Source organism: Phymastichus coffea, unplaced genomic scaffold (genome assembly GCF_024137745.1).
Source record: "Phymastichus coffea isolate CEN01 unplaced genomic scaffold, Cenicafe_Pcof_1.1 PCOF00043, whole genome shotgun sequence".
NCBI lineage: Eukaryota > Metazoa > Arthropoda > Insecta > Hymenoptera > Eulophidae > Phymastichus > Phymastichus coffea.
The window spans coordinates 2,425,143-2,435,649 of record NW_026706854.1 but is presented as its reverse complement, the minus strand read 5'-3'; the positions used below and the strand labels follow the sequence as shown (position 1 = coordinate 2,435,649).

General features: G+C 39.5%; 1 protein-coding gene across 1 annotated transcript; it reads left to right on the top strand.

Moving 5' to 3' along the window:
- The first annotated feature begins 4,431 nt into the window (after positions 1 to 4,431).
- LOC131664242 (integrin alpha-PS2-like) lies at positions 4,432 to 9,547 on the top strand. Its single transcript, XM_058935184.1, has one exon. The coding sequence runs from the start codon at positions 5,793 to 5,795 to the stop codon at positions 8,982 to 8,984; it is 3,192 nt and encodes a 1,063-aa protein (XP_058791167.1). The 5' UTR covers positions 4,432 to 5,792; the 3' UTR covers positions 8,985 to 9,547.
- The last annotated feature ends 960 nt before the right edge of the window (positions 9,548 to 10,507 follow it).

Genomic DNA, 10,507 nt, shown 5'->3' with positions numbered 1-10,507 from the left:
ATTGCATCAAATTCGATCATTTTTTTTTTAATTTGGGGTAGCTTCAAAATTTATTGAGATTGGTGTAGTTGTAATTAGTATATTTAGTGCCAATCGTTTATTATTAACTTAATTGAATTCATACATATCAGTGTATGTATAAATTCCAATTAATTATTACTTGCTATCCGTAAATATGGATAAGGATAAATAATAATCAATATATTTTCAATTATTAATAACAATATTTTAATTTATATGCATACGTAGGCTATAGTTTACATGATTTCTTATTTTCTAATTGTACCTAGTTCTTTTAGGCGCAGACTCATTTATTTCGTTTTCATTGCATTCTTCATTTAACATTACTTCTACAAGACTACTTAAATTATACTCTTCATTGTCAATATCTTTTACATTCGTACAGCAAAATACACACAAGCGAGAACATTTGAGGCCATGTTTGCTGCACAACCTTTTTGGAATATATATATATATATGCTTATTTGCAAATACAATCGTGGCTTGGTAATGATTTAAATCCTATGAAGTATGGGTGGCATAAAGTCGAAAATACTTTGGAACCCACTCATTCTTCAGAGCCAATGATACCTCCCGAAGTATCAGAAAAAATATCTTGTAAATGCCAAAAAGGCTGTAAAGCTGCGTGCAGCTGCCGCAAACATGGCCTCAAATGTTCTCGCTTGTGTGGATTTTGCTACGGGGATAATTGTACGAACGTAGAAGAAATACATGAATATGATAATATTGATAACGAAGAGTATAATTTAAGTAGTCTTTAGAAGTAATGTTAAATGAAGAATGCAATGAAAACGAAATAAATGAGTCTGCGCCGAAAAGAACTAAGTACAATTAGAAAATAAGAAATCATGTAAACTATAGCCTACGTATGCATATAAATTAAAATATTGTTATTAATAATTGAAAATATATTGATTATTATTTATCCTTATCCATATTTACGGATAGCAAGTAATAATTAATTGGAATTTATACATACACTGATATGTATGAATTCAATTAAGTTAATAATAAACGATTGGCACTAAATATACTAATTACAACTACACCAATCTCAATAAATTTTGAAGCTACCCCAAATTAAAAAAAAAATGATCGAATTTGATGCAATAGTTCGCGAGATAAGCCTGATTTTCGCGAAGCGCGTCGATTTGAACGCGGACTTTCAGTATTTCCAAGCGCGCGAGGGAGACCCCCCACCACCGCCTCCGGCCTTTGGCTTTTCTCGTGCTGGAAATGAAACGTCATTTTAATTGTTAAAAAGCCAAAATATGTAAAGCCTTGTATCGTAATGAGAAAATATAACTTAATAACGATCGAATGCCCTTGGACCGATTTGTTAATTTTCATTATTACAACAATGGCGATTTAAACAAAAAAAAAAATTATCTCGGCTCCTATTGGTCGAAACACAATTTTTTTTTTTTCAAAATATGCACCTTGATCTCAGATATGTGAATTTCTAAAAAAGAAATCTCTATAATGCATAGGGAAGCCGCAATTCTAATTGTTTATGAAAGAAAAAAGGTGCACTTTTATAAAGTCAAAATTTAGGGGTTGCAAATTAATTTTTTGATTCGTTCCCATTCATTTATTAAAATTGACGTTTTGACAAAGAGATTGAGTTGTTTTACAACTCGATATCTTCGGCCAAAAAAAATTTACAGCCCCGTACTTTGGACGTCTCTTAATTAACTAATTAGAATATATCAGTAACTAATAAAATTAAATAGTCGTGCGACGATTCATTTTTTTTAGAATCACAAGAGCTTTCTTTTAAGAGTCATAAACATTAAAAAAAGTTCTTTTTGCAATAAATATTCGATATAGTAAAAATGGCCATTTTTAAGGGTTTTTGGGGCTTTTTTCAATAACTAACAAACGAAAAAAATTGCACGACAGCTCAAATTGTAGCTTTTGCTATTGCCTACAACTTTTATACGAAACTTTTTCAGCTAAAATGCATACCGTGGCTTGCAGATTGAAAAAACCATATTTCGTCAACTTTGAACGCTCATAAAAAAAATCTGACAATAAATTAGGAGTTGCATTTTATCAAGAGTTTCTATTTACATTGTACTGAAGCGATTTCCGTTGAGAAAACCCATCCCGGAATTTTTGTCTGAAACAGGCCTTTTTTGCCTCTGTTGCCTGGACTATGTGCGCGCCCGAGAGAAGTGTCTGACGAGAGGGTGGCTCGGCGAGAGACGCGAGAGGTCGAGAAGGCGGAGGCCAGTCGCAACGGAAAAGCCAATGTTGTTCGAATGGAGATTGGAGCGGAGCGGGAGATTAAACAGCAGCGATAGCGAGACGTGCACGCGCGCGGCGAACGACTTTTAAATGGCGAGTCGGCTGCGCGCTAACGAGTCTAGACGACTGCCCGCACGACGGGACCTGCCCGACGTCGATGCACCGACAGCCGAAAGCGAAGCGCAAGGTGCGCGTGGGCGTTACAGAGGCACTTTGCGCGACCGAATCGCTCTCTCCACTCGGCTTTTCGTGCTTTGCGCGCGACTGGCTGCTGCCTCGCGCCCTCTCCCTCTAAATATAGCCAAAGGATTTTGCGGGCAGCCGCCCGCGGGTTTACTGACCAGAAGCGCCTCGCGCGCCGGTGGACAGCTCGGCCCGAGCGAGAGCCGACGGTGCTCGGTCCGTGCTGCGAAGGCGGGTCGATACAAGCCGCGGAGGGGCGCATAAACACGCATCCAGAGAGTGCGCGCGGTCGGGGGGCGGGACTGCACTCACCTTGCCGCTGTCGGCCGCAGGAGAGTTCTCGACGATGTCGTAAATGACGTGGGCTAGGCCGGCGGTACCGAGCAGCGAGAATCCGAAGCCCGTGGAGTCGCTCCGGTTGAGGGTGACCAGTAGCTCCTCGGCCATCTTCCTCCTCGCGGCGCACCAGCCTGCTCCAACCTGCGCTCTTGGCTCTGCTCGGCCGGCGGCGCCGCCGCCGCTCAGCGCGATCCAGCTCGCTCAGAGCTTGCACATCGATCGCGCGCGGCGCTCGAGCGGGGCGCCAGGCCGGGCTCCACCACTGCAGGCCTCATCCAGTTTGGCACGCCAGCACGCACGCACGCACGACGCACAGCTCTCGCGAGGTCTCAAGAAACGCACGCGCGCGCTCTAGCTCGCTCCCTCCCTCCGTCGCCGCGCTGCTCGGCGCTCGCTGTCCGCCCTACTCTCGTTTGGACAAGTTCGTGGGCTGGCCGAGCCGCCGGCGTCGAGACTGAGACCGCGGGGCCCTCACCGAATCAGTGGCGGGGCCTCGAGCGGGCCGCTTCCTGGGAGGCACCACGCCACTCGTTGCCGCTTCGACGCGGCCTCGCCAACGCTGCGTCCGAGCCAACGCTGCGCGCGTTATCTTGTCGCATGGTGGTCGGCCAGACTAAGTAGGTCCTGGCTGCCTACCTACCAGTCTGCTACCTGCCGGGCCCTCGACCACACTCGGTCCACACGCACTCACTCGCGCACACTTGTCCCGCACGCGAGGCAGAATCGTCTTTGTCGTCTTCGATGTCCCAGCCAAAGAACTGCGGCAGACAGCGGCTCCGTCCACGCTGCGCCGATCGCCCGACAATCTGCCGACAACTGTCTGTCTCTCCTCTCGTATCGCGCCTCGCGCGCTTCGGCCATACGACAAAGAAACAGAGAGAAGACTTCGCTCGTGGAAAACGCGTAGTCTTCCGTACGTATACGCTATGCCCGCTCTTTCTCTTCTCTATGCCTATTCTCCACTGTCTCCTCGCAAGCGCCGAGACGCCAGTCCGTACTCTGTACTTTGCGACGTTGCCGAGGAGCGATGGCGCCATCTGCAAGGATTCACGCTCTCTCACTCTCGTAGCGGTCTCAGCCGAAGCCATAAGTCTCTCTCATTCTCGCTCTGTCTCTCTCACAGCACCGGAATTTTTAATTATTTGGTCTACGGTTAATAACTGACTTACGAATAAAAAATTATGCATAAAATCGCAATGATACTAACCAAGGCAAAAAACATTGACTGATCCATTCCAAATTTCAGAATGCGGAATATTTAAAAATGACCAAATTAAAATAAATACCGTCAAACAAATTGGATATATTATATTATTATATATAGCTAACTTTATATATATTTAGTTCATTGCGTAATAATAATTAAATGATAGAATGCCATTTAATCAGTATCTTTTATTTGTTCACTGTTTGAAAATTCTAAGATTTCACCCATTCAATGTTTTTGTCTAGTATCGCTACTACGATTTTTGGATTTTGCATAATATATTTGTATCTTTTTCCAAGTGGCTAAGTAAATTAGTTTCGTTTATGCGGATATATATTCTATTTATATTATTATATCTTTATAGGAGTCCGTAAAATATTGACAGAGTATCATTAAGTTTAAGAAACATTTAGTTATTATTGTATTTTATTTTGATTTTATTTAATTTTCACAATTTGAAAATCCTTTTACACTTTACAAATATTTTATCTAATCCGTGCATCGAGATCTTTATTATAGCATAAATTACGAAAAACATGTTGAACAGTCTTAGAACTTAAAAACTGCAGTGGCATTATAAAAATGTTGATTTATTTAGCAAAAAAATTGTTATTCAATACTTTAAGATAATGCTGCAAGTTTTTTTCGTTTCATTGAACTTTCATAGATACTACTTCCGCCCCCCTCCTTCAGTATTCTTATATTATACCTTACAATAATTCGACAAAATTCTGTCTGAAGTGAAAAGTTTTCGTTCTTCGTCTACTTGACGAAAAGCTGCATAAATAGCAGGTGAAAGTTTGTATATACGCAAAAAGCAAAAGCTGAGTCAGATTGCTTTACTTCGATATCGCGCTATCTAATTGTGGAGATTACTCGTCATAAGTTTAAACGTATAGTATACAAATACATACAATCACGCATCGATATTTGATTTAACTTAGCCGCGCCCATGTTTGATTACCAGTATTCTTATTTTTGTTACCATCAAAAAATATAAAATCACAAAACTCGTCTATTTCAAACATAGTTATTTCAAATGAATGTGATTCAACAATATACAAACTATCGATGAATTCGCACAAGAAAAAGTGAATAAATAAAGAAATATTGTCGATTCCACATTCAATGCGCCGATTACGATCAGCGCAAAGAAATTTATGCAAATCTCAATCACCGCCACCCGCATTATCTCCTTTAAAGGGTATAGATGGCGTTTCGCATTTCGCGGGCAAATTATCACGTATGTATATGCAGCAGCCGGGCAGACGACAAAAATACCATTGCTCGTATATTTATATATCGTTGAAAATGCACATGCTAAACTCTCAGTTGTTAATAAATATTAGTTCTCTCATCATACCTAAACGTAACCAGTCGACGGTCAATGAAACGCGAATGTCGTAACGAATCGAAAAAAAAAATTATGAAACTGTCCATTTATTAACATGAGGTATAAGCGATACGGTAGCGACCTTATATGGCAACGATCATTCCCGTGAGTGAGGAAAGGAGAGGCTCCACAGCCGCGACAGTCGTCCAGGCTCAAGTGCGTCGGCCGCTTGCAGACAACTCCCGCGCGGACGCAGAGAAGAGCTTAGAGCTTGTGATATTTATAAAATATAAGTCATGATTTTGAGGCGTTTGCCAGTTTTTTCAAAGTGATACCGCGCTCTTGCGTTTATGGCCGCTGGATCTTCAAATAAATCGCCTTAAAGTCCGTTTTACAGAGTACAATCAATTTGACCTTGCAGTGTTAGTCTCTACCTTCTTTTTAATCCACACAATCATCATGCCGGGAAAACAATTCAGCTTTTTCTACATAATTGCCTTAGTGCTAAGTCACAAGCATGTATTTACGTTCAACGTCGAGGTGGAGGATTATGCAGTATATCAAGGTGACTCTAATTCGATGTTTGGCTATGCTGTTGCTGAATATCGTGATCAACACGGACGTGGTTGGGTCATAGTTGGTGCACCATTAAATCAAACAAGACAATTAAATATTGATAAAGGTGGTTCAGTGTTTAGATGTGATATTGCAGAAGACAATAGGTGTTTTCCCATTGAATTTGACAAGAAGGGTGTGGACTATGTAAGATCCCACAAATATGCCAGTGGTATAGAGCCCATAGATGAAAAGTCAGGTCAATGGTTTGGAGCAACAATTGCAGCGTCAACTGAAGCTGGAGGCCCATTATTGGCATGTGCTCCAAAATATCATTGGTTTGGCTACATTAAGGCTAACTGGACAGTTGCTGGTTTCAAGGATGTTGTAGGTGCATGCTGGCTTACCACTTTGGGAAATGACGTATCTACTGAATATTCGCCATGTCGTAACAATGAAACTGCAGGCCATCATCGTCAAGGTATGTGTCAAGCAGGTTCAGCTGCTGCCATTACCAAAGATGGCAAGAGGTTATTTATTGGAGCACCAGGAAGTTGGTATTGGCAAGGTCAGTTATTTACAGTAGAGAGCAACGTAACTTTACCTTTCACACCTGCTGGTAGTGGACGTACTCCTTATGAGCAACCTCGCTTACTGGCAACAAAAGAAGGCCCTGCTTACGAAGATAATAGCTATCTTGGTTACTCTGTGGCAGTGGGAGATTTTCTTGGCAATAAAGACAGTGGTGTTGCTGTTGGCGTACCTCGTGGAGCAGATCTTAATGGAAAAGTTTTGATGTTCTCTTCCCAATTGTACAATCACCAAAATATCACTGGTGAACAGATGGGTTCATATTTTGGCTATGCATTAGCTGTTGCTGATATTGATGCTGATGGTTTGGACGATATTATTATCTCTGCTCCTTTTTACACTCCACCAGATTTAGCTGGAGTGAAAATAGAAACTGGAAGAATATATGTTTTCTATCAAAAAGCTGATCCAATCAAGTTCTCAAAATTCCATACTAGAGATGGTCAAAGCAATAGAGGACAATTTGGTCTGTCACTTGCCTCTTTAGGTGACATTGATGCAGATGGATTTGGTGATTTTGTCGTTGGTGAGCCTTATGGAGGAGATGAGAATCGTGGTGCTGTCTACATTTATCGAGGATCTCCAGAAGGTGTTGAAGAAAAATACTCTCAAGTAATATACTCAGAAAATTTGGAGCAACCAGTACGTACGTTTGGTTGGTCTGTCGCTGGAGGACTAGATTTAGACAGAAATGAGTACACTGATCTTGTTGTTGGCGCTTATGAGTCGAATGCAGCTTTTTATTTCCGTGCCAGGCCTGTTATTGAGATGACAGCTGCTTTGGTATTTTCTCGAAATTTGATCTCATTGACTACGCATAATTGCCTTCTGTCCGACGGTTTTCCAGCAGCTTGCGCTGATTTTAAGGTTTGTTACATGTATGTGGGCAAAGGTGCATGGCCAAGACACGAATTTAACGTAACGATCACATTGGATGCCAAGAAGAAGAAAAGTCCACGCATGTTCTTTCTTGATTATGAGACTACGAGCGTGTTGACTTATCCAGTTACGTTGTCGTCTGGTCTGCAAAATTGTCGACAATTCCGAGCCTATCTTGCAAAACAAGTGCGTGACAAATTGACACCATTGGAAGCTGAAATGCACATCGAATTGCAGAATAATTCCACGAGGGCTGCAAATCATTGGAAAACTCGTAGTCCAAAAAGTAAATTGCAAGCGGTGTTAAGCCCGAAAAATACAAAGCAAACGGGTTCCCTCAACATTCAGAAAAATTGTGGGCCAGATAATATTTGCATACCAGATCTGTCGGTGAGAATCAAAAGACATCCTGGCGAGTACGTACTAAATTCAGGACACGCTCTCGATTTGGACGTGAACATTCAAAATAACGGTGAGGATGCCTTTGAAGCTTCTTATTATTTATTCTTACCCAAAGGTATAGATTACGTCAACGTTGAAAATTCAAACTACTCCAAGGAATTGATTGTACAATGTACGGCTCCAAAAGACAGTAATAACAATACTTTACGTTGTGACATCGGCAATCCACTGCCAGCAAATAAAAATCTCGATTTTAAAATTCGCCTTCAGCCAGTTTTATTCCACGGCATGAAGCCGAACTTCGAACTGAACATGAAAGTCAATTCATCCAACAACGAGCGGCCTAATAGCATTATGGATAATATTTACAGAATCAATGTGCCTGTGCGTGTCAACACCGTTTTGAAATTGTACGGTGAAAGTAAGCCTAAGGAAATTGATTTCAACTGGGCCAAGTATGTAAATACTGACTTTTCCAAATTGAATAATTTAGAGAAGAGTCCACTCGTTATGCATAATTACACGATTCGCAACAGTGGACCGTCCGCTATTTTGCGTACTGCTGTCAATCTTACTTGGTCAGCCGAGACGTTAGCAGGCGACATTTTGCTTTATTTGTTCGAGCAGCCAGAAGTCACAGAAGGCAAAGTTGTATGTGATTCAGCTAATGCAGACTTTTTGAGTATTAAGCAGAAGCTGAAAGACCGTCTTCTTTCGCCGCAAGAATTCAATAGTAACGACAAATTGCGCAACAAAAGGCAAGCATATAGTCGTGAAAGCTCGCATAGTCCATTTTGCGAAGGTACGAGGTGTGTCCATTTGACATGTAAAGTCGGACAGTTGCAGCAGAACGAAGAAGTATTCATTGCTATGAAGTTCTTGGTCAACATGACGACCTTGTCGAATATAACTAAAGAGAGACTGCAGCTTTCCTCATTTATGAATGCAACGGTCACTTCACAGCCGTTTATCGGCGAGCCGATAGAAAAAGTCCGAGAATCTGTTGAAATTGGCACTACAGTTCAACCTTTGATTCCACCACCAAAGCCTGACGTCATTGATCTTTGGATAGTTATACTGGCTGCCTGTGCTGGAATGGCTATTTTGTTACTTCTGATGTTTTTGCTGTATAAGTGTGGCTTCTTCAAGAGGAATCGACCTACACCTGTACATCACGACAAACAACCACTTAGTTCAAGGCCATTTTTGAGAGAAGAATACTGAAAAGGATGTGAATCTTAAACGTTGACAGAATACTCATTGAACTATTTTAGAGGTGCCTTTAATCCGAACTAACGAAGATAAGCGTCTGACTTCGTTACTCGAATGAATCGTTACTCTGAGAAAATTTGTTTTACTTAGATATTTTCGATAACACTAAACGATTTCTTCTCAGAATTTCACGTAGACAACACCGAAAAGGGTACAATTTCTAGAATGTACCACGGTTGTTTTTTAGAATTTTTATGGAGAACTTTAGAGTCTCGAAATATAGAGTAATCGATTATTAATCAATTTGCAATTCTTACCTTAGTGTATTCTTAATACCAAAAATTATTAATTCAATATCGACTAGAATTTTATGACACAAAGTATTTGAGTTGAATTTATGATGTATTAACTTATTGATAAATTTTATAAGAAATAAATTTTTTATTGTTATTTAACTAAAATAATTCGAAGTTAAAATTATTTGTAACACAGAATCTCTTAATATACTTAATTATTCATATATATATATATGTGTGCGTGTGGGTGTGTGTGTTGTATAAGACTTATGTAAAATATTAACGTTAAATAAAATTGTTTAATAAGATATTTGAATTATTTTCAATTTGATCATTGGACCCACATGATTTATTTATTTAATTTGAAAAATTTTTTTTAAGTTTTTGTATATATGTATCGATACTAGTGTGAAAGTTGTGAAAAGAAAAAATTAAATTTTATTGAGTATTGGTTGACTTTTTTTAAATATAATTTTTATATCCATGCTTTTTTTATCCTTCAATTTAAGTTATTATATATATTTCATTAAATTTAAAGACAAATCAGTAAAAATAAACTGGTACGTTCAAAAGTGAAATTTAAATTCTGTAAGTAAATCGAAAAGGAAAATATAACATATAGCATTCTTTTCACTTAGGCACGAATTTTTAAGTTTCAATTAAGTTTGTGTTTCAAGAAAAAAAAGAATATTTATGAATTTTAGAATGGAAAAACCATTTAGTTCGTGTTGATGTTTATACATTTTAGCTTTGATTATTTTTTTGTTCCAAGGAAAAAAATCATTGTTACGATTAATTAGTGGAGATCAGGCATAAAAATATCTGTCTAGATGTATGTACTACACTACCTGCGGACTTTCATTTGCAAACCGTAAAGTTCAAAATCTAAATTGTTTTCGAGGGTTGAGTATCGATGAAATCAATATTTTTTCTAGTAAGTTGCGGGGGCACAATTTGCTAAAATGAATTATTAACGTAACTTCGTGTGGTATTATCACGATGCTCGATGATCAAAAATAATTTGGATTTTGAACTTCGCGGTTCGCGAATTTATTTCCGGGAAAATAGCACAGTATGGCGTAGCGATGTATATAGATATACATCCATATTCGCATATTCGTTCACATTATTAATACCACTGATTTATTAATACCACTCGCGTCGTTGAGACACTATTCGCGCAGTTTGCAAACTTGTTCGAACTTTTCACATCAATTTTATATTATGACAAACGCGATA